The sequence below is a fragment of the Micromys minutus genome, assembly GCF_963924665.1.
Source record: "Micromys minutus genome assembly, chromosome: 8".
Lineage (NCBI taxonomy): Eukaryota > Metazoa > Chordata > Mammalia > Rodentia > Muridae > Micromys > Micromys minutus.
Window position 1 is genome coordinate 52,193,296 of NC_137977.1, and position 25,609 is coordinate 52,218,904.

General features: G+C 42.7%; 1 protein-coding gene across 2 annotated transcripts in view; it reads left to right on the top strand.

The window, feature by feature from the left end:
- GNAL (G protein subunit alpha L) overlaps window positions 1-25,609 on the top strand; it is a gene marked incomplete at both ends in the record, with an annotated part of 127,898 nt that overhangs the window by 82,035 nt on the left and 20,254 nt on the right. For both annotated transcript variants that reach the window (XM_080920036.1, XM_080920037.1), the window contains one exon: window positions 13,722-13,819. In XM_080920036.1, the coding sequence (XP_080776162.1) occupies window positions 13,722-13,819 (98 nt within the window). The remainder of the gene's footprint in view (window positions 1-13,721; window positions 13,820-25,609) is intronic.

Consider the following 25,609-nt stretch of genomic DNA (forward strand, 5'->3'; position numbering starts at 1 on the left):
GTCACATGCCCCTCTGTTGCTGGTCACGATAAGACTCCTATAAACACAAAAACTCATGTTTTTTTGAGGGAGATATATGAATGCCCAAAGACAATTTTGTTCCTACATCGAAACATCATTTACCGAAAGGAGAGGAGAAGCATAAATCCTAGCAGAGGCCAAAAGAGAGGAGGAGGCTACTTCCTCAGAAGACTACCCCTCATGCCATGGGACTACACAAAATTTGTCCTTTGCCAAACCACAGAGCCAGGGCCTAAGCGATTCAGCCACATGATGCCACTAGAAGTTCACATACCTTGGCTCATGTAACCGCTGAGACCAGGCAGGAAGGCATCCAGTGCAGACAGACATGGTCTGAAGCGCTTCCTTCCTGTGGAATACACGGCTCCTCGCATCCGCCCTTCAGTATTCGCCAGCCCCATGCTCCACTTACTGTTCGTGAGGAGTTACTTTAAACCTTTCACGGGGTTGAACCAGGATAAACATGCCTGCAAAAGTCAAAAGCACAAATCCCTGTAGACCCACACCAGATTTCCACCAATTCACAGGTCCTAAAATAATTGCTTTATATTTCTTTTGTGTCCATTGGTGGCTTTGCCTGCATGTATGCCTGTGTGGTAGTGCCAAGACCCCTGCAACTGGAATTACAGATGGTTGTGAGCTGCCATACGGGTGCTGAGAATTGAACCCCGGTCCTCTGGAAGAAAACTCAGTGCTCCTAACTGCTGAGCCATTTCTCCAGTCCACAATTCAGTTTTTAACAAGTAATTTGTGTGGCCTTTAACTGTACAGAATATCCTGTGGGTAGTGTAAAAGGATACATGAAATAGGACAGGTATAGAAGGCACTTCCAAGGGTGCTTAACCATTCATCTGCTCATAGAGAGAGTGAGGGTGTCCAGGACAATGCTGAGTGCTTGGAACAGGTCAACAAACGAACCGGAAAGATCCCCTGTAACAGAGATGCAGAGAAAAAAAAAAAAAGTACATAGATTTCAGAAAGGAACATACTCTAGAGAGAAGGGGGCAATTACAGTGACCCAGAGATATTAGAGTGGCAGGGTGCCCTGTGCAAGAGGGTGATTAGGGGACCCTCACTGAGGAGCACTGTAAAGGGGGTGATGTGTTAGGGTTCTCTAAAGGAATACAACCTAGGCATAGATGTGCATATGAATATATATGTGTGTGTGTGTATACACATATATACATATATATAAATGCCATATACATATGTGTATACACTTAAGAATTTAGCAAATCGGTCCTAAAATACTGACACCAGCAGAATCACAGCTGAGAGCTGAGACCCTGGTGATTGTTCAGACCTTGAAGCTGTGTCTCTCGGAGGTTGGAGTAATTCCACAGTGGCTGTCTCTCACTGTGGGGACATCCCGATAACCAGTTGATGCTCAGTGTGCAGGCCAATCTCTAATGCCAGAAGCCAGAAGGTTCATGGACAGCTGGTGGTTCCAAGCTCACAGTGAAATCTTGGACATGCTGGTTCTGAGGTCAGCATAGGAATCAGCAGCTCCAGCAGCAACGGGGCACGTTAACTCGTCTGCAAGAGGGAAGGCCAAAGAGCAAAACAGGAAATAATCCTTCTTCTTCCACACCTTTGTTTCTGCATAGGGATCAGAAGGTGCTGCCCCGCAGTCAGGGTGATTGGGACAATTCTTCAGGGGAGGCTCCCTACTGAGATGGTTATAATTTCTTGGCAGGTTGACATTAAAACCAACCATAATAGGTAGTGGAGGAGGAAACACAGTGAGCAAGTCAGGGGTACATGGGGGCACAGGGCTGCCACCTAGCCCTGAAAAGGAGCTCCAAGGGGTAGGGAGCTCAGGGAACATGGCGTTAGTTGGCTACACCAGAGCAGAAAAAGATATGGAAGAAGCCATGGTGCAGGTAGAAGGAGGCGGTCTTGCAGAGTGTTGCAGGGGCCCTGGGTGAATAAGGCCCCTGTGAGAACTTGGAGGCAAGCAATGGCCTGAGCTGATTCAGGCCATAGCAGCCTCATCCCAGCTACTGTCTCCGAATAGAGAGAGGGAGACCAAGGAGGCAAACGTGGCCATCCAGGTAGGAGACACTGGCGGTTAGGATCATGAAGGGTAGGACACTCAAAAATGGATAATTTCAAGTGAGCCTTCGAGAGACGACTCTGATGCGAAATGGAAGAAAAATGCCCAGATGACATCATGGTTCAGTGTAAGCCACTGGGGGAGGAACAAACATGAGGCCTGAGAGGCAAAGACCTCAGGCAGAGCAGGTGTGACAAGTCACTAATCAAACCAGTCCTGAGCAGATGGAGTATGACATTCATCATATGACCAAGTAAGGTTACCATGGCTGCTTCTCCCCTGTGTGTGAAAGTCAGGCTCTCTGAGAAAGGCGCTTCAGGATCAGACTTAGGTGGGATTTCTCAAGTGAGCAGTGGATACCCAAGCCAAAATGGCCCCAGGCAATCATGATCTTCATTACACAACTGTTGGACAGACTTCTGGTTGTTTTTTTTTTTTTTTTTTCAAATGTAAACTTAATTACCTGTTTCCCTGAAGAGTCAAAGCCATTTGTTTTGTTATAAGAACACTCGATTTCAGATAAATATGACAAGATTAATATTTCTGTTTCCTGTAACTTCAATCATTTGCTCTTGGTAGACTGACAAGTGAGTAAAAACCAAACATTCTATTTATAGGACTTCTTTTGTTATGTAGAGCCATGGGGATTTTTTTTAAGTTGGTCTTACAATACTTGAACCATATGAAGGAAGTTGTGTGTCTCACCCATTACCCATGGTGCTTTGCTTTATTCTTAGTGATATGGATGAATTCCATCTTATGCCAGCCACTCTTTTAGTCCCCGCTTGTGGTAGTTTGAATATGCTTGGCCTATGGGAAGTGGCACCATTATGAGGCCTTGCGTCACTGTGGAGGTGGGCTTTAAGGTTCTATACTCAAGCTCCACTCAGTGTAGAAGAGACCATTCTCCCGGCTGCCTGCCAAAACAGTCTCCTGGCTGTCTTTAGATCAAGGTGCAAAACTCTTGGCTCCTCCAGCACCATGTCTGCCTACACACTGCTATCCTTCCCACCATGATAACAGACTGAACCTCTGAAACTGTAAGCCAGTGCCAATTAAACGTTTGCCTTTATGTGAGTTGCCTTGGTCATGGTATCTTTTCACAGCAGTGAAACCCTAACTAAGACAGTGCTGCAGGATATGGATGGGCAAGCAAGGCTCTTTTGGGCTTATAACGTCAGACACATCAGCCCATGGTTAGCTGGATACATCACCATGGGCCTGTCCTAATCACCTTCTCTTGCTGTGATACCTTGACAAACAGCAATTGGAGGAGAAAAGTCAGGAAATGAGCCAAGCAGAGGCAGGAACCATGAAGCAAAGGTGCTTGCTAGCTTAGTCTCTGTGGCTTGCTCGACTTGCTGCTTTATACAACCTGGAACTAACTACCTGTCCAGGAGTGACAGTGTCCCAGCGGACTGTGCCCTCCAACATTCACCATTAATCAAGAAAATGCCCCCACAGACCAGCCTACAGGCTCATCTGATAGAGGCATGTTCTCAGTAGAGGTTCTCTCTCCCCAGATGACCTCAGCTTGTGTCAAGTAACTAGAACAAGACCTGCAGCAAGATGGAACATCTTGGTGACAGGGAGATTCAGCAAAACAAAGCTGTTCACCGCATAGCAGCCAAAAAGGAGAGGTGGGGGAGGGGAGGAAGGAACAGGGGAGACATGTTCTTCCAGTGTCCACAGTGACTACCCACCTGGCTCCACCTCTTAAAATAGTACATTCATCTCAATCCACACCCTTACTTCTTCTCTTAACTCCCCTCTTCTTTCAAATCCAGGTGTTCTGGAATACCCCGTTGTTTTTATTAATCTTTCTCTCTTTCTCCTCCTAGTGTAGTCATTTGGCATTTTAAGTTGAATCCCCTACCTCCATAAGACCTTGCGCCAAGTGTACCCGATCTCCACTTTCAACTCTAAGTCAAACTCTCCTCCCATTGTACCCCCTCCTAGACTCTCCTGGACAATCCCACCAAGAGCCAACCCATATGACTTTGAGAGACCGTCCCCTTTGGAGTTCTCCTTACAAAGTGCTCCTCAGACACTGGCTTCCTTCTGATCCTACCCTGCCTCTCTCTGCCTGAGTGCTCGAAGCAGAGGTCAGAATTTGCTTCCTCTGGACTCTCCAGGTTCCATCCATTCCCACTGAAAGTGCCCTAATTAACTCTAGGCACTTTGGCCACAAAGTTCCTTATGCTGTGTAAACAAAGCAGAAAGTGAGTTGAACACGGAGGACATTGTCAGAGAGGGAAAAGATCTATGGAGAGCTACAGGAACTTCTGACGGTGGTTAGAACACTTATTTTTCTCTTTTTTTTTAACTTTTTAAATTTATCCTTTGACAATGTATGCATGCTACATTTATTCATGCATGACCCTCGTGTATTCCCTTCCACTTCCTCTGAACATTTTATTCTTCCCAACAAATCCCCTCCAACTCTGACATATTTTACGACCCACCAAGTTTAGTAAATGTGCTGGTGTTTATTGGAGCATGGGCAACTTACCACTGGCTTTATTACTGAAGAAAAATACCTCAGATGAAATAGATTAGGAAGGAAAACGAAAAAGGCTTCTTTGGACTGAATGAGTTCTCATCAGAAGGCAAACGGTGAGGCCAATTGGTTATGCTTGTCCAGAATTACGGGAAAGTCTAGGATGGATTGAAAAGAAATCTATCTTTCATAGAATATCTATCGAAATTCAGTCACAGAATAGAAAAGATTATAAAGAAAATTGTTAAGCTAAGACAGCAGAATGAGCCCTGAGAATGTCCAGGTTGGAAGAGAGGAATTCAGCAAAAGACACCAAGCAAAGGTGATGGCAACATCCTCAAAGCCCAAGGAGATAAGAGAGTGCTCAGTGGAGCAGGGAACAGTGCTGGTGACTCAGAGAAGAGAGGACCAAGGAGCAACCACTGAATCAACACCCAGGGAGTCTCCAAGGCCTTCGTTATTATTTGAAGAAATGCCAGCTTCTTTGTCAAGCAAACTTCCTTGCTTGCCTACCCACAAGGTTGTCCCGTTTCAGGACTCTGATAAATAATTACTAAGGGAATCAGGTAGAAAGGAGAGGCGAAGGGTGTATAAGTAGATGAGTCTGATGCTCAGCCTCTGGGCCAGCCCCGCCCTCTCCAGCTTTCCAGGGCTTGGTCATCAGACTCCCCTATTTATTCCTGCCTCTCATCCTACACACTCCAGACCTCTAGACCTTGACCTTTGAGCCATGTACCGATCAGTCCTGGCTATGATGCCACCCTTAACCCAGAAATACTGTATTCCTGGGACAGATAGAGAAATTGAGTTTTCAGTACAGATCTAAGAATCCACCCAACTGGCTTTGAGCCCAAGGACTCAGATGCTAAACTCCAAGTACAACCACCATGGTTATTAGAATCTTAGCATGCCTTAGCATGTCTTACACTAAAGTTTTCCCAAAGAAATATGTATCAAGCTCTACCATCCTTGTCAGTTAGAATGCAGCAGGCCTACCTTAAGATTTGCTTTAAATTCAGGTTGGTTCCTCCAGAGAAGGGATCTCCTTTCTCAGTGCTGCCCCAGTAGACAGAAAAGCTTAAGTGACTCAGAGGGCCAAGGACAAGAATAATTACATAATTCGAGCTTGATTTTTCTGAGGAGAATTCTTGTCAAGTAACAGTGCATTGTCTGAGAGCAAAGGCTTAGAGTCGTGATTCTTGGAACCTCTCCTTCCCAGTGAAAATATTTCATTATTTTATTTCTGATCCCACACAAATAAGTTTCTGTGCTGAAGGCATGCCACTCTTGGGATTTTCTCAGAGACCTAGGGTTTATAGAGTCTCTTAGGTTTAGGGGTAGGAGTGAAAATTTTCAAAAGCAGAAAAGCTAACTTTGTGGGGGGTGGGTAATTAGAAAAATTTATGTTCCCATCACTAATGGGTATATTTAATTAATTCTCCACTATGGGCCACAGATCTGATTATTAAACTTCTGTGCTTAAGGCATTATTATGTAGGGTTGGAGAGATGGCTCAGTAGTTAAGAACACTGACTGCTCTTCCAGAGGTCCTGAATTCAATTCCCAGCAACCACATGGTGGCTCACAACCATCTGTAATGGGATCTGATGCCCTCTTCTGGTGTGTCTGAAGACAGTGTACCCATATACATAAAATAATTTTTTAAGTGAGATAGGATTTGGAAATAATATATATCTTTATATACCTTTTAAAAATAATTATTACTTCTGATCGCCACATGTACAATCATACACACACACACATACACACACACACACACACACACACACACACACACACACAAATACAAAAGCACCAAAACCATAAAGGTTGACATCAAGGCTGGAGAGGTTCCTTGGCTCAGCTGTTTTTAATCTGCATTAAATCCCAATTCTGTCCCACTTATAAAGTTATAAACTAATAGGTAAAAATAGCAAGTTTATAATAGATAAAACTAAAAGAGAAGCCAAAGTGTATGCTACTCAGAATGTCCAAAAATGAAATGTTTGACAAGGTTTTAGAGATAGAGAGAGAACCCAAACAAATAACATTAGTGTAGAGCAGGGAGCGACTTCACGACAGAATGCTCTGGGAGAATTCTGAGAATCATAAGGACACAGTTTTAAAATATGTATCATACCAAGCCAGAAACTATAAAATAAATGGATAAACTATAAAATAAATGGGTAAAAAAGATATATAGTCTGCCAAAGCTAAATCAAGATGAAATAAATAATTTAAATAAACTTATAATGTCCAATGAGTAGAAATGGTACCTAAAAAACACCCCAACTGAAACAAATCAGATCTATTCCGTGAAGAATTCTCCCAAACCATCTAAGAACTAATGCCAATACTCCTCAAAGTACTCCATAAAAATAGAAAATGAAGAAATATTTTAAGTTCTTTTTGTAAGCCCTGTACTATCCTGTTACTAAAATCAGACAGAAAACCAACACAAAAGATAACTAATAGGACAATATCTCTGATAAAATGGACAAAAAAAAAAATACTCTCAGTAAAATACTTGCAAACGGAATCTAAGAGCATAATTAAAGATCATCCACCATGATCAACTCAGCTCCATCTCAGAGAGGCAGAGATGGTGCAACATAAATAAGAAATAGACTTTGGGAGCACACAACCATCTCATTGAATGCAGAAAAGGCTTCTTGGCAAGAATCCAACATTCCTTTTTTTTTTAAGAATTGTTTTTTACATTATGCACACGAGTACACTGTAGCTTTCTTCAGACACACCAGAAGAGGGCATCAGATCCCATTACAGATGGTTGTGAGCCACCATGTGGTTGCTGGGAATTGAACTCAGGACCTCTGGAAGAGCAGTCAGTGCTCTTAACTGCTGAGCCATCTCTCCAGCCCCTCAACATTCCTTAATAAAAGATCTAAAGAATCTAGAGATACAGAGGCCATATCTCAGCATAATAAAGGCCACATACGGCAATCCCATAGCCAATATCTAGCTAAATGCAAGGGGGAAATGCAGACCATTTCCACTGAAATCAACAAGGTAAGGACACCGACTCTTCTCAATCGTACTCAGTAGAATACTTGAAATTGTAGGCCAGCCACGCTAAGATATACGCCTTTAATCCCAACATTTAGGGGACAGAGGCAAGCAGATCTCTGTGAGTTCAAAGACAACCTGATCTACATAGTGATTGCCAGGGCTATATAGTGAGACGAAGAAAAAACAAAAACAAAACTTGAAATATTAGCTACAGAAATAAAACAAACGAAGGAGATAGATAGGATCCAAACAGGAGAAGAAGTCAAGGTGTCCTTACTTGCAGATGAATGATTCTATATGTTATAAAATCCTAAGGACTCTGCCCCAAACCTCCTACAGCTGATAAATATAATCAGCATAACAATAAGATACAAAAATTACATTAGCCTTCCTATATGCAGGTAGTAAACACACTGAGGAAGAAATTGGGGGATCTCATTACAGTAGTATATATATATATATATATATATATATATATATATATATATATAATCATATTCTGAACTGAGCAGGGAGGGGGTGTCTAACCAAGAAAGTGAACGATTTATAAAAATTAAATATAAGTGAATTCAAAATAAGCAACAAAGTTTACATTTAACAAAGGATGCAAAATATGTAAACATTGGAAACTATAAAACCCTACGAAACTGTTCATAATTGGCATATGATGTTTATAGAAGATTCATGATTGATTAAGATGCCATTCTTCCACTAGTGACAGAAAGATTCTATGTAACATCAAGCGAGACAATCCTGAAATGTTACATGAAACTTAAAAGACCTTAGAATAACCCTAATAATGTCCTAAAAATGTTGTAGTGGGAAAAGAACAGATAACGTAAAGCCTCGTAATTTGAAAACTGGAAGTGAGGTAAGCGTTGGACTTCACATGACAGAGACTATGGATTCAAAGAAGGAAACTCGTCGTAAGGTTACTAGAAATCCTCAACGATCAAGACAGTCTGGTGTGAAGATAAAGATGACAGAGGTGCCACTCAGTGGTTGGAACCAAAGCTCCAGAGACAGATCCAAGAACATCGGTCAGTTACAAGAAAGGGATCATAGTAATTCCACTGAGAAAGGGCCGTCTTTTCTCCAGATGTGCTGCTAATTGTGGGTATTTGTGTGGGAAAAGCAAGTGTTGGCTGTTTCTTCACACCATGCCAAAGTAACTCATTGGGTTAATACACAAATGTTTTATAGTACTTATAAGAAAACATAGAGAAATTTAATCTTAAATTATTCAAGAAGTTCTCTGATAGAACACACATGGGGGGGGGAGAAAGCTGTAAACTCTAATAGAAAATGAACTGATTAATAGGACATCACCAAATACTTTAAATAGTATTCATCGACAGATACTTAAGAAAACTGATGAAGTTCAAGAGAAAATATAAATAAACCCATATTTAAGAAATGGTTTAACTTCAGATTGTTTTAAGACCCTGAGAAGTCTTAGCTCAAGAGAGCGATCCACAGAATACAATTACAGGAAAGACCAGACCACTGTAATAACGAGAGGTTTACTTCCATGTGTATAGGGTTCTCATTCTCAGAGGGAGAGTCAACCTCACAGTCAAAAAGAACACATCTTTTATTCTTTACAGCAGGCAGATTTCAGCAACAACATGGGGTGGTGACGTCGCATTGGTGGGTTACAGTGACCTTTGGATTCATTGGATAAGAGGGCTTAGGCTGATGATGATGTATATTTGGGTCTTTTCTATGAGACCTTGTGACTGTCAGCCAGCAAATTCTGTGGGTTTTCGTCCTTGTTTTGTTTCTCAGAATTGGGTGATTAGAGCATGAGCTAATTATGACATGGTCAGGACCCTATCTAGGGCTTTCTAAAGGGCCAGGTGGCTATCAGTCAGTATATTCTGTGGCTTTTCTGAGAACTACTCTAGGCCATTGTTTTTATTTGTCTGGCACAGGCGGGATCTCATAGCCTTGGGATGACTGGAAAGTCTCTGAGTCTGACTTCCACCATTTCTGAAGACTATGAATTCAAGGCCAGTTTGGGCTACACAGTAAATCCCAGGACAGCCTGAGGCTGAAGGAGGGAGGAAGGGAGGGAAAGGAGGAATTGTCACAGACAATGATCCTCCACAGTATTTGTCCTTAAGGAAGTGAAAGCTAAGACCACAATGAGGACATCATTAAGAAAACTGAGCCAGGCATCAGTGGCGCACGCCTTTGATCTCAGCACTCCAGGGGTAGCAGCAGGTGGATCTCTGATTTTGAGGCTAGCCTAGTCTACACAGAGAACCCTGTCTCAGAAAAGGAAAAAGGAAGGAAGGAAGAAAGGAAGGAAGGAAGGGAGGGAGGGAGGAAAAGAAAAGAAAGGAAAGGAAAGGAAAGGAAAAGAGGGGGAAAAAGGAGGAGAGAAGGGAGAAGAAGGAAGAGAAGAAAATTAATAGAGTAAGACTGTGGGAAGCTGGAAGTTCTCGACTTTGCTTCTGCCCCTGCCCCTACCCCTGCCCCTGGTCCTGGCCCTGCCCCCACCCCTTTAAGATGGAAGCTTAGTATAACCACTGTTAAAAGCAAACTGGCAGTTTTTAACAGCTGCACGCGATCACTATGTAATCCAACAAAACCAAAGGCCGTATAAAAACAAAACAGCACTCCATATTTGTTCAAAGCTGGAAGCATGGCCCAGAAGATGGCTCACAGGGTAAAAGTACTTGGCACACAAGCCCAATAACCTGAGTTTGATTCTCCAGAACTCTCAGTAGAGGCTCACAGTGGAGGAAGAGATACAGTCTCCAAAAAAGCACCATTGTAAGCGCATGCCCACCCTCACACACACATTCTTCATCATCATCATCATCATCATCATCATCATCATCATCATCATCATCATCTAGAATCAACCAAACATGTAGCAACTGGTAAGTGAATGAACAAAATTTAGTGCATTTACCACACAATGAGGTAGAACTCAGCAATTTAAAAGAACAAAGGTGAAGGATATAGCTTGGTGGTAGACTGATTGCTTAGTGTATGTGTAAGGTCTGGGTTCAGTCAGTCACAGCAAAATAAAAAATAAAAAATAAAAAAGTAAACCTACAGAAACACATTGGTAATAGGCATTAAAAAGTAAATTAGTTTAAAATACATTCTTCTAAGTGAGAAATGATTTCATTCATATATATGTATATATACATATATATAAACCTAGGTTATATATGTGTGTGTATATATATATATACATATATATACGTGTGTGTGTGTGTGTGTGTGTGTGTGTGTGTGTGTGTGTGTGTGTAGAAAAGGCAGTTCCACGGTGACAGAGGAAACAGTTGGAACAGTTGCCCTAGGGTAGAGGTAGGTCTTGGACCCATAGGAAGGGTGAATATCATATCTTCTGACGTGGTGGTACTTTCCCACCTGACTGTTGGTGGTGGTAAGATGGTACAGAAGGGTGAAGTTTATGGAATATAAAATATGCCTCGAAAGTTGTTTTTAAATTATACTGAGAATAGTTAGTAGACGAAGTCCTACAGGCAAACCAGGTGTGTACATACTGTGTCCCCCAGTGAGCTCACTGCTTTCCTAAATCCAAGGAGCTGCTGTGGGACAGAGAGAGAGATAAGCTAGGTGGACTCTGTGCTTGGAGGGCAGGCTTGGCCCTTTTCCAGTCAGGTTGATGTGAAGATAATGAAGAATGTTCAGTGGTTCTCACTCTACATCTGGAATTTGAGACACAGAAAAGACCGAGTATCCAAGACCCCCGGAGTGTTGCCTGCACAGAGGCAGCCACTGAGTGGGGTATGACCTCCTTTTACTGTATAATTTTTGATGCTGTCTTTGATAGCCACACTTCATGCTAGTGAAGGTAAGAGGTCGAGAGTAGTTCAAATGGTTAGGTGAGTGGGGTTTTTCCTAACATAGTTTCTGAACGCTGTTCCTGGTAGAATTTTAGGCTTACAATTGACTCTCCATGTTGGTAGAGTCTTTCCCTACCATGTCAACCAATCAAGAATCATAAATATTTGGGGGGAAATCTACAATGGTTCTAAATCCGCACAAACTTTCTTCCTGTCTTTATTCCCTTCGGATACAATGCAACTATTCACACAGTTCTTACACATTTTCAATGTCGTACTGGCCCCTAGAAAGGGGCTGGAGGATGCAGCTCAGCGGGTAGAGTGCTTTCCTGGCACGCATGAAGCCTGGTACTCACTTGTCAGCACTGCACAGCCAGGCACGGTGTGCCCTTCTGTAATCTCAGCACTCAGACCGGAGGCAAGAGGCCCGAGAAGCACACGTTCAAGGTCATCCCCTGCCACAAAGCAAATTTAAGGCTACCCTGGGCTACGTGAGATCTTGTCCCAAAAAGAGGAGGGAGAATCATCATTGCCAACAAGTCAGGGTCTGTGAGAACTAAAAATCCATGACTGACTAAATAGTCTGTTTTTGCAGGACGGCTCCTGACACTAACGTTAGAGGTGTTTTCTCTGTGTCATCTCTGAAGGAATATCATGCACTAAGCATAAGGTGTAGTATTTTCTTACTACCCAGTGACAAGTTCATCAAGCCCCTGGGAACAGGGCTGGCTGGGGGCTGCTACCACTAGTAAGAGCTGAGCAGCCGCACCCGACAGAGTGCAAGGGTCAGTTGTCATCTCAAGAAATTAGAGAGATGCTTCCAATTTGCATTTCAAAATGGAAAATCTATCCCAAGTGTGAATAACCCAGAAGTGGTTTGAGTACATTAGCATAGAAATTATATTTTTATGTTTCTTGTCATCTGTTGGTTTTCCTTTTTGAAAAGACTTAGGAAGAATCTGATAGCAGGACCAAAATCTAGTTAGGGTCTGAGAATTTCAAGCTATTTTCTAATATGCCATCAATACCAGGTTGTGGAAGAATGTGGTTGTGAAAACAATGGGAAGTGGTTAGGTACTTAACCTTTTTTTTTTAACTTTAAAGTTTACTTATAATTATGACTCCTAGGGAGATGGCTGGGCAAATGTGAGGGTCTGATTTCCAATCCCCAGCACCTACATAAATGTCAGGTGGGCGTGGCAGATCGGTGTCACATCAACAATCAGAAGGTAGAGGACAGATGGAGAAAGCTAGTTAGATAGAGGATCCATTTCAGTGAGCTCTGGATCCCTTTGAGAAACCCTGCATCTTGAGAGGTATCAAGTACCCCAGAGCTTTCTTTCAGAAGGCCCTGCTGCCATACGTGAGTATAGTGACTTTATGACTCTTGGGAGAACCAAAACTCACAGTTCACATTGAACTCATGGTTTGCTTTAAACACACACACACACACACACACACACACATACACACTCAAATAAAACCTTCACAATAGACTGTCCATCACTGAGCAGGCATAGTACTGAAGGGTGAAGCAGGGGGATTATAAACTGGAGGCCAGCCTGGACTACCTGAGACCCTATGACAGATTTCCTTTTTACATTAAGGAGCCAATTTAATCCATCTACTTGGTATGTTTCTTTTTCTTTTATTTTTATTTTTATTTTATTTGTATGAGAACTTTTCCTTATATTAACCGTATGTGTTTCTGGTGCCCAAGAAGGCCACAAGAGGGCACTGGATCCCCTTGGGCTAGAACTATAGATGGTTGTGAACCACCATTTGAATGATTAGAATAGAACCCAGGGTCCTCTGCAAGAACAGCGGGTGCTGCTCTTAACCCCTGAGCCATCTCTCCAGTCCTCCATCCTGGCCTCACCTCACTTTGAGAAGCCAAAAGTCAGCTGTTAATATGGACCAGAGACTATCCACATCCACCATCACTGGGGCAGTTGCTTAGCTCTCAAAAGTACAGAATGCCAAGAGCTTTACCAATTATGTTCTGTTTTGTGATTGGTGACTGCCATTGATTGTTGACTAATGGTTTTTCATTCGGGTGAGCTTTGTGGGCAGTAAGGAGGTTCTGTACCTTGCAAAATTAGTGAGAGCCAAATCGCCTCGCTTTGCATCATGCTGAACCATAGACACGCATAACAGTGCAGAGCTTGAACATCTACACCAAAAGCACCCCTGCCTTCCTCACTTCTGTCTTGCCATTTCTTTTGGCTTCCTACTTTGTAAAGTATCCTGACCTGTGTTTTCTTGTCCCTCGTTCCAACCTTAGGAGTTCTTTGACCATGTGAAGAAGCTGTGGGACGACGAGGGAGTGAAGGCCTGCTTTGAGAGATCCAACGAGTACCAGCTGATTGACTGTGCGCAATAGTAAGTTGCTTCCCAGGCCAGGCCTCTCTGAAGCCTGATTGCATTCTTAACTGTGCCCACTATAGCTCTGTCGTTTCCTAAAAGCAGGAATCAAGAGGAGCTTTGACTTCCCAAGTTAACTTTCCAAAGGAAGTTGTTTGGGCAACATTGTTTTGTTGAGGGTGCATTCAGTAACATTGTTTCACTGAAGGAGATGTGTTTGGTAACACTGTTTCACTGAAGAAGTGTTCAGTAACATTGTTGCATGGAAGAACCAGACTAAGGTCACTCTGTCCTTTTTTAAGTTCTTTTCATTTTTTTTTCCTTTCTGCACAGAGTTAAAGGCATATTTGTGAATTATAGTATACCTATATAAAGTCACTATCATATTTTCATTTTGAAGCAAGGATCAAATTAATTTTTTAATATCAAAATGTATAGAAATGGAAAGATGGCTTGGTGCCTAAAGAGCACTGGCTGCTCTTCCAGAGAACCTAAGCTCAGTTCCCAGAACTCACATGGCTGCTCACAACTGCCTGTAACTCCACCTCCAGAGGATCTGGTGCCCTCTGCTGGCTTTCTTGGGCACCTGCACTTTATGCACAGAGATATGCACACACATCTAATTTAAAATAAAATAAAGCCTGCTTCCTATTGTTTCCCAGACACATTTTAGAGTTCAGCATAATAAAGCTTACATTGGTGTCAGGCAGGTTCTTACTCCTTTTTCTGCTGTTTTGGAGTGAACTTGAACCAGCAGTGACTTCAGTGTGTTCTGATTGACTGATAGTGAAAATAAAAGCAGATTGATTATGACCCAGAAGTGAAAGTTGACCACACACTCCTGGTCATACAACTGCCCTGTAACTAGGGTACAGAGCTTCAACAATGAGTTTTGTTATTCTGATGTTTCCTGTGGGATGAATTTGTGGTTTTTTAAAAATATTTATTTATTATTTATGAGAACACTGTAGCTGTCTTCAGACACACCAAAAGGCATCAGATCTCATTACAGATGGTTGTGAGCCACCATGTGGTTGCTGAGAATTGAACTCAGGACCTCTGGAAGAGCAGTCAGTGCTCTTAACCACTGAGCCATCTCTCCAACCCAAAATGATGTTTTCATATTGTCTGAGATCAAGTACAGGCTAGTGTTGGATCTCACTCAGAGATTCCAGGTAGTTTTTTGTTTTGTTTTGTTTTGTTTTGTTTTGTTTTTTTGTGAAGAGGCTTAAACTATCTTCTCTGGAGCTTTTTGCGATAAATGAATGTGGTGTTGCGTTCCTTCAGAGATGGTTCTCAAGTAATAGGACAGCATTGGTTGATTCCCTTAAACAGTAAAAAAAATGTAAATTAATAATTCCTGTGTTTAGACCCCTTTTGTCCCCCGAGATACAGAACCAAGTGGTACATTCTAGCCTGGGGCCCAGATTCAACTATGAATCTGCTGGTCATTTCATGACCAATGGTGACATCAGCTACCTGTTTAAATGCCTTCTGGGATTTAGAATAACACCTCTCTATAGTTTCCTAGTTTAATGAGTTAATTCTAAGTGCACTGGAACTTTCTCTGTGAAGGTCAAACTCACAATAAAGGTGTTGTATGAGAAAAAATAAAAATAACGTTTTTCAGAATCATGACCAAGGCCTGACTCTTAAAGCATGTGGTAATCTTTGTGCTTATTACAAAGTTGAGGCAGGAAGCTCATGAGTCTGAGGTCTGCTTGTGTTATATAGCTTCTGTTAACCTACGTGCTAAAGAAGACATTGTCAGCATCTGGGATCTCCAGAGTAGCTCAAGATCACAATAAAATTCACATATGTTTGCACTGGAAGCTAGCGTGCGTCTTATGTCCGGTGTTGACACTCATTGTCACTTGAAGAGTTTAATTTTTTAAAGATTTATTTATTTGTTTTATGTAAGTACACAGTACACTGTAGCTGTCTTCAGACACAGCAGAAGAGGGCATCAGATCCCATTACACATTACAGATGATTGTGAGCCACCATGTGGTTGCCGGGAATTGAACTCAGGACCTCCGGAAGAGCAATCAGTTCCCTTAGCCACTGAGCCATCTCTCCAGCCCAAGAAATTTAATTTCTTAAACAACAAAAATGGAAACCTTACTCTTGAATCAGTGGAGTGGGGAGTTAATGATTTAGCGTCAAGTAGACTGTACAAAAATAAATCTTTTTTTTTTTTAAAGTAACACAAGTTTGGTCGTGAGCAAACCAAGAATCAGATGATATGATAGCTCTGCCACCACCCACTGTGTGAGACTTGGGATAAAGTATTTCAGTGGGGAGAAAAGACACCCAGTCCCATGGCGTTGGGATAGGACAAATAAGTTAGACACCCGAAACCCTCAGAATAGTGCCTTGCCATAAAGCTCCTGGCAAGTATTAATACTGCTAGTATGTGACTGGTACCCTGAGGCTCAAGGAGGTAGACAGAGGCATCCAGAATCACCGTTTCCCAGGAACAGATGCAACCATAGGAAGAGATTTCTGGTTTCCTTCTGTCCTTGAATACCTCAGAGAGCCCTGAATAGAAAGTGCCTCATGAATGAGGCGCCTGACCTCAGACAAAGATTCCCCTTCGGGCTTCTTAAGAATAAAGACCAACTTTCTTACCCTCAGACCTGGCCAAGTTCCAGGAAGCTGCCACCTTAGAGACTTGTGACCCCGACTCTTCATACCAACCCCTGTACTGTCTTATCCATCTTAACATGTGAGGATCATGTTGGCTCAATACCTTTGTATTGAATGATCTTGTTTTACTTCTATGCTCAGGTTCTGGGACTGAGGGAATGGAAAGTCCAGAGTGTTTTAAGTTGCTAAGTAAAAGCTAAAACAATGTAAGCTCTGACCATCTTCCATTCCTGTTACTTCATAAAAGAAAACACATACATGCATCACATTGGGCACGGTGTGACTGTGGTGCTATGCTGTTTTTTGACTAGTGAGCTTTGGCCTTCTCCAGGGAATGAGTCCTGTTCCCATTCGTGCACCCATGTCTCAGCTGGGCACCCCTGTGGAAGGGTAGTCTTTGCCATGAACATGCTCTGAAAGTGTGTATTACACGGCTCCATTACTGCACAAACAACATCAAGCATGCATGCTTATGCAGACCTGGACTGCACCCAGGCCACCAGGAAAATAGAGACACTTACAAATGTGTCCTAGCCTACTGTCCCTAGGCCTTTGATGACTAAGACAACTCAAGATTAAGTCAAACGCAAAAGAGAAGGGATGCAATCAAAAGACAACTTTAGGACTGGAAGATGGCTCAGAGGTTAAGAGTACTCCCTGGGGCTGGAGAGATGGCTCAGTGGTTAAGAGCACTGACTGCTCTTCCAGAGGTCCTGAGTTCAATTCCCAGAAACCACGTGGTGACTCATAATCATCCATAATGGGCTCTGATGCCCTCTTCTGGTGTGTCTGAAGACAGCTACAGTGTACTCATATACATAAAATAAACAAACAAATCTTTTTTTAAAAAATTAAAAAAAAAGAGTACTTCCTGCTCTTCCAGAAGACAGGAATGCAGTTCCCAGAACCCAGGTAGCTCACAACCACCTGTAACTACAGATCCAGGGGATCCAATGCCCTCTGTTGGCCTCAGCCAGCACCCAAACATACGTGGCATACAAAAAAATCATACACATACACACAAATTTTTTTATTTAATTTTTAGAAAGAGACAAGGTATACACACTGGGCATGTGAGGCAGCTGCTGTCAAACACAGTGTACGAGTTTACAATCCACTTTTTTCCCCACAAGTAAGAGGAACATACTCTGAAATTATAGTAGAAAGTCCAGTATAGGAAATACTGCACGGTCATTTCCTTATCAAGGATGATGGCTGCATGTGATTCATGTGCTGCTCTTTCATCTGACTGGCAGCCAAGTGTATGGTTCAGACCAGCATCACTACAAATGCTTGGAAAAGCACTGTGCCACATTCCAACAGCTGGGAAGACTGGGAAACAGGATAGTTCCTCTCCATATAGTCTTAGACACCATCATATGCTCAGTCCAGAGAATAATGAAGTCTCATGTGCAACATGGGATTGGAATGGAATTAACAAAGCAAGAGCCCCATATTCAATGTGCCACTGACTGGAAACACCAACCCTTGACTCCTCCACAAGTCCATACCACAGCCTGGATTCTCACACACCGCAGCTTACTCTTGCCGATCACCAGGATCTTGACGTAGTTTCTTTTCCCTCATCTAAATTGCTAGGAAAAGATCTGACTAATGTCTTGAGTGACTCTGAGTCACTGCGCTATGCTACTCGGCAGTTCTGCACTCTGAACTCCAGTGCTTGCTTAAAAGTCATCTTTCTATGCATAATTCTCAGAACCAACTAGAGAAGAGTTCCTTAGTGATGCTGAAATCTTGTTAGGGCCTTAGAAGACTGAGTGACCCACTAAGACCTAAGAAGACAGGCCTAGTGGTGCCAGCTCGAAATCCCAGCTACTCAGGAGGTAGAGACAAAAAGATAGCAAGTTCAAGGCCCTTTCGGGGCTAGTGCATAAGCCTGGGGCCAGGCAACTTGGTCAGATTAACGAAAACCTAACTCAAAACGAAACTATAATGAGGACTATGGCTTTAGTTCAGTGATTGACTAGCATGAATGAGGCCCTGTGTTTAATTTTCAGTAATGGAAGGGGGGAGTGAAAACATGAGAATCTATCAGTTCATAAAAGGCTTGCTCTATAGTTCCCAGATATTCACTCTTAGATATATGCCCAAGGTAAGTAAAACATACATCTATACACACAAGTGTTCGTGCAACCTTACCCATAATAGCCAAAATCAGAAGCAACCCAAGTGCCGATCAACAGATAGATGTGAAATGTCCTTGCAGTGGAATGTATTCAGCAGCAGGGGAGAAGGGCAGTACTAATGCATGGGTAGGAAATGGGCAGTCCTGAGAGACACCAAGCTAAGTGATGGAAGCCAAACCCAAATGGCCACAAAGAAATGAGCCATGCATAAAGAAGGCTCATGAATGACAACTCTGTAAAGGAAAGTGGCACTGGGGGTGAGGGGAGGAAACCAACTGAGTGAGAGTACTCAGAGTGAGTGGACTGTCTTAGCATGGCGTACACATGAGTTACTTTTGTGTTGCTACGATAAAATCCATAACAGAAACAACTTAAAGAAGAAAAGTTCTGTTTTGGCTCATGGTTTCAGCAGGACATAGTGGAACAGCACAGTCACCTCATGTCAGGTGAGGAGCAGAGACAGTAATACCAGTTTTCTATCGACTTTCTCCTTCTTCCAGTCCTTTCTGCACAGACCTCAGCCTGTAGGTTGTTGGAGCTACCAACTTTTAGGGTGGGTCAAGGTGCTCACATTTTATATACTTATACTATATAACATATACACATATACATCTCAAAAAGAAAGATGACAAGAGGATGGTAACATGCAATGCAGAAAAAAAATGTTGTAAAGGGGGGAGGACTAGAAAAATGGCTCCATGGTTAAGATCTCTCATTGCTCTTCCAGAGGACCCAGGTTCAATTCCCAGCACCCATGTGGCAGCTCACAACGGTCTGTAACTTCAGGATCTGACACCTTCACACAAATGTGCCTACAAAACACAATTACAATGAGAGAAAAAAATTAATTATTAAATATGTTTTTTTAAAGTGCCGGGTACATGGTGATCGTGGCTGGCTGTGTGTAGGCAGTCATCATGCAGGCCCGGTGACAACAGACTGCAGCCTCTTCCTGCAGCCCTCCATGCGTCAGTGATTCATGCATGTGTCTTTGCAAGGCCTGAGTCTTGATACTCAGCCAACCAGCAGACTCTGCCCCAGAAGCACCCTAGAAGCTGAAATACATAAACAGCGGGAGACACCTCTGAAAGGCAGCATACGGATAACGTAAACACTTGGAGGCTACTAAGATCTACTTTATGCTGTTTGACACACAAGAAGTCGAAATTTCCTCAGGCCATGTCTAGAAGAAGTAGGATTTCTCCAAAGCTGTCTTTGAGTTAGTTTTGACACAGCTGCACTTTGGGGAAGGCCCTGAGCAGAGGCTTTCACTTTGGGATAATAGGTACATTGGCTACTCTTAAGTTTATTTCTTCCTAGTTTCATCTCCTCCACCTTTCCTTTTGCAGAGCAAATTCCAGATGGAGTGAAGAGAGTGTCCAGCTCAGGCCACCTCAATGTGTCCCTCTAGCCAGTGACAGAAAATCACTCATCTAAGTCCATAGTCACATCTGTGTCCCTTGAGCAGGAACTGCTGTTTCCAGCAATAATCCATGCGTACCTGGGAATGGGAAGAGTGGGAATCGGCATCCCCACTGGGCTTGAAACGTTCCACTCTGCTACAAATGTCTTTTAGCACTAAGCAAACTGCAAATTACCAGAGATTATATTTTATCCCAAGTTCCCTAGTTCCTGCTATAAAAATTTAAACACAGTCTACCGAATTATCCCCCCAAATGCATTTCCTCTAAGGCCTCATAATAAGTGATTAAGTAACCATGGAAACGGCTATTTTAGGAGAGAGAAAATTGAGTCTTTGGAAGATCTCTATAAAATCAGACTTCACTTAATGTAACTTGCAACGCCATCCAGTGTGAGCTCCTGTGCTCTGTACCAACACATAAGCTCATTTAGAAACACACCCATTTCAACAATTGGCTTGGGAAGACTCTTAAAATATCAAAGAAAAAGAAAAAAGGGTACTCAGGCTGAAGAGTGAGGAAATTCTTGTCCTTCAGTTCAAGGTCTGTCTTTCCTCAGCAACCAACAGTTTCCCCAGCCCCACCTACCATCTCTGATTCTGACTTCAACTGTGCAGCTTCCAAACCCTGGGAATATTAAGCTTTTAGAATAATCTAGAAAGTATTGGCACTTACGTAATTTCAACTTCAAAACTGGTCTTTTGTGGGTAATTTTAAGATAAAAGAAAAAAAAATAATTTAGAAGACATATACTACACTACACCCTTGAAGTCATCAAAAATATAACCGTCACCAGAATGGATACACATATTATTTTTAACTATCCTTTTCAACTTCTTTGTTAGATACATTTCTTTTCAGATTTATCTGAAAAACTGGAACTGTCCCTCCCTACTTATGGGCAAGTTGTTTTTTCCTTCTTCCTTCCTTCTCTCCTTCCTTCCCTTCCTTCCTTCCTCCCTCCATTCCTTCTTTCTTTCTTTCTCTTTTGCGGTGGAAGACAACTGCATGGTAGAGGAAATACATATAGGTAGAGGGAATAGAAACCTGAGCAAAAGTCTCTCAGCCCTGCCCCACCCCCACCATTTCTTCCATCACTGCTTGGAAATGTCTGCCTTATAGGATACCAAAAAACCCAAAACTTTAACAAATTTATTTTTTCTTTTAGTTTTGTGTGGGCCTATGTGTAATGTGTAGAAGTGTGTTCACATTTATAAGCATAAGTGTGGGCATGCTTACAAGTCCCCTAGTTCCCTAGTTCCTGGTGGGAACACGTACAGCCAGAGGACAAGCCTTGGGCGTCAGCTCCTGCCTTCCACCTTTTAGCCTCCCAGCCTTCTCCCGTCTCTGAGTACAACCCCTAGAATTACAGACAGGTGTACTCACTACCTCGTCAGACTCCCTATCTGTTCCGAAGGCCAGAGCTCGGGCCTCACATTTGCATGGCAAGACTTTTACCTTCTGTGCAGTCGGCCCAGCCTACAGGAACCCATCTTTCAGACTGCTTTCTTCAATGTGAAATTTCCAAAGAGCAGCTAGCTTCCTTACACTCTGAACCCTGTTCTAAGCACTCTAATTGCATTACTGGAGGGAGGGAAAGTACTTCCATAAGGTATCATTACATTTCTATTGTCCCAGAGGCAGTGAATACTTCTATTGTAAAGGAGGCCTGGTAGTACAACCTCATTCTTTTTTATTTTATGGTACTAGGGATTAGACTCTGCCTTATCCATGCTAAATCCACTCCCTACCACTTAGCTGCCATTAGCCCTCCCCCACATCCCAGAAGGCTTCATTTTTATTATTCCTGAATAACATTTCATTCTATGGATATAGTGTACTTTGTCTAATCATTCGCCAGTTGCTGGACACTGTGGTTGTTCTATTGTTTGAAGGACAATGAAGGACTGCTATCCTGTAAGCAGACGTTGTGCCTTTAACTAGGTTAGAGTTATAGGAACGTTACTTTTGTATATATGGACGTGGTGGGCTAAGATAGTGGGGAAGAAAAGAAAAGGCTGACCTATGATACAAACCGCCATTCAGTTAAAAATGTATAGACTGCCACTGATGTGCTGGGTCACATTCTGGGCTGTGATGAAACGGCTAAAAAGTACTAGCCGGACTCAATTTGTTTTAAAAGATAACTTAAACTAGAGAGCAAAAAAAAAAAAAAAAAAAAAAAAAAAAAAAAAAAAAAACTGGGCAGGAGATAGGAGAGAGGTTTAGGGAGAGTTGGAGGGGGAATAGGTAGGATAATTATATGTTGTGTATATGTATGAAAATCTCAAAAACTAAAATATTATTGTTACTTCTACTCCCGGTAATTTCAAGTCAGGAGTTAACACACCTAGGTGATAGTCCATCCGTGTGGAAAAGAACTTGTGGAACGTAGATATATTCGTTCATCTCTTCATTACACAAAAGGGATGGAGTATCTGCACACCACAGTGGTTTGTCCTAAGGAGAGGAGATTGTGCAACTGAATGGAGACCAGCTGCACACCCTAGGGAGAGGTGTTATGAGGGGTTCCTTGCCAGCATCTTTTAGAGATTTCAAGACATGCTTTCATTGCATGCCTTTCCCTAATTCAACCACAGGGGTCCCTAACTTCAGTCTACTGGTTGGGTTTAAGTATCTGCATCCATCTCAGACAGCTTGCTTGTTGGGCCTCTCAGAGGACAGCCATGCTAGGATCCTGTCTATAAGCACACCATAGCATCAGAAATAGTGTCAGGCCTTTGAGATAGATCCCAAGTTCACTGAAAGAAGCTAAGGAGGAGGGCGACCCCATAGGAAAACCAGCAGTCTCAACTAACCCAGACCCCTGAGATCTCTCAGACACTGAGCCACCAACCAGGCAGCTTACATGAGCTGGTTTGAGCCCTCCATCCCCACCCGGACAGGCCAGCAAAGGACCGCCTGGTCTGGCCTCAGTTAGAGGAGGTGTGGCTCGAGAGACTTGAGGTCTCAATAAGAGGGGAGGCCTGGCAGGGATGGGGGAAACACATATTTAACCATGTTTCAGATCTCTTAGATCTTTTAGTATGAAGTTAACATTGATGATTAGTTTTCCACTCTGGTGTGACCTGAACAGATGTGGCTGCTGCCCCTTGGATACTGGCTCAGGCAGCTTGTTCTGGGTCCCACAAACATCAAACTTTGTAACCACTGAAGTTCCTTATGTAGCCATAGAATGGAGGGAGTGTTTGCACAGAACAGGTGCACACCCTCCTGGGTACTAAATCCTCCCCAGATGGCTCATGCTGTCCATTGGGTAGGAGTGCTTTGTGAGTGGTTACAATGGAATATTACAGGACGAAGACAAGAGAAACCTGTGCACGTTAATCACTGACGCCACTCTTTATTTTTATTATTATTATTATTATTATTATTATTATTATTATTATTAAATACTGTCACTCCACAGTTGGCTTAAGCACACGTGGAGAATTTGAGGATAAAGAAAAGATGCCCGTTTCCCTCCAGAAGTATGCACTTACTTCTCAGGGTCCTGGGAAGTCTTCCAGGAGATGGGAGCTTCTGGGAAGTGAAACTGTAATACACACAGTCCTGGGCTGACAACAAGAACAGAACAGTAACCTTCCAAGGTGCCAGAGCCGATAAAAAACTGTGGCCACCGCTTCCTGATTTCAGTTTGGGTTAGTGTTAACAGAAATTCAATTACTTTTCAGTTCTTTTTTTTTTTTTTTTTTTTTTCACCCTAATCACTTCTGCAAACTTTCTTCATGTACTGTGACTTACTGGTGAATGATGCTTTTGGCACATTGGTGTAGGCGTAAGGGGAGAGGGATTTTGCTTCTTCTTCTTCTTTTTTTTTTTTTTTTTTTTTTTTTTTCTGGACTTTGCTTGCGTTAAGCAACGCTACACTGAGCTCTACCCCCATTAACTAGCTGGGGACTGGGATTCATGTATTTCTTCAGAACACTTCACTAATCTCTTCCTGGATGTTCCCAGAGAGAAATGGCCAGATTTCTGCCTCCCTCTCTAAGTTCATTGAGAATGTTTGTCCAGCACCCCTGAGCCCTTCCATGAAAAGAAACTCCAGGGGAAATTAAATGTTCCACTTAAGAGATCACAAATTGTCCTTGTCCCCTGTGGTGCTCACCTAGCCTGGAGCTCAGTAAATATTTGTGGAAGACCGACGTGGACCAGCATGTCAATTACTGGAAAGCAATTGAACTTTCGTTACACTAACCCAAACTGCAAAATGGAATCAGTAAATATTTGTGGACTACAAGTGTGGACGAGAAGATTCCAGCACAGCTCTACCAATCTTCATAAGAAGACACGCATTACATTTTAAATGCCCCCCCCACCCAGTGTGCCCAACTGGCTATGCAGGAAAGAGCACATGCCATTCTAAACAGACCATGGAGACCACCTTGAGCAGAATGTAAGAATGGCTTGCTGGATGCAGACATCAATAAGAGCATCCTCAGAGACAACTACTGAGACTCTGACTCAGACACCTGGGTGGACAATGGTTTGTGTATATGGGGATGCGGACATAATAAAACGGGGATCTGTAACTTGGTGGCCTTACGCCACCTCTATGAACTCTAGAGAGATTCACTCTACCACCCCTGCTGCTTCTGTCCCAGATGGATACAACCGCCCCCACGTGTTGTTTTCACTCACTTCCCCTTGGCGTGTTGTTGCCAAGCCTAGACACACACATCCCAACTCTGTGGTGGATTTTATGTTTTCCACCACTACACCCTTTGAACTCAATTAAGTAGCCACATCAAAGAACACTCCAAACTACTCTGATCCAATGGGTATCACATAATCTGCTAATCTTTATAAGTCAAATGATCTTGTACAATTCTATCCCTTATAAAACATTCATAACAACCTTATTTATGAAGAGATGCACCGAGAGAAACATAAACATCCACCTCCATCTTTATTTCTCCCGGAATCCTCCCTCTCAATCTCCACCTCCTGCCTCCTCTTCCACTCTTAGATCTTTCTCAGCCTATCTCTTTATTGTTCAACCATGTATCGCCTTAAACCTACAGAGTCTCTTTAAATTAGAGTTGCCAAGTGGTCTTATTTCACAAATCATATACTGCCAACGATAATAAAACTGCTGTGTGGCAGTTTTATTCGGGAGCAGAATAAAAACTCAGCTGCACAAGTGTGTGCTTAGGAATTTTTTGCTGTAGATCATGTTGAGCTACGGTGTATCCATGGGAGAGAAGAAGCAGGACCTGGGGTACTTAAAAAGAGGAGAGCATCTGCCAAGGGCAGAGTCAGGCTTTTCTTCCTGTGCCAAGATGCTATCTCTGAGTAGATGGTTCCTGGGCTCCACCCACCCAGGGAAGTGACCCAGCTGTGGTTCGCCTACATTAACCTTGCACTTGGTTCCACTCCTCGGTCTTCTCAAGGGGACTATTGCTCAGCCAATTCATATTTCTAGGATGAGCAATGGCCATTTGTTTTGTTAGTTTTGTGTTTGGGTTTTTCAGAATGAGTTTCACTGAGAAGCTAGCTCAGCCTAGCTTGGAATTTTATATCTTCCAGCCTCAGCCTTCCTTGTGCTGGCATTACGGGTGGACACCACT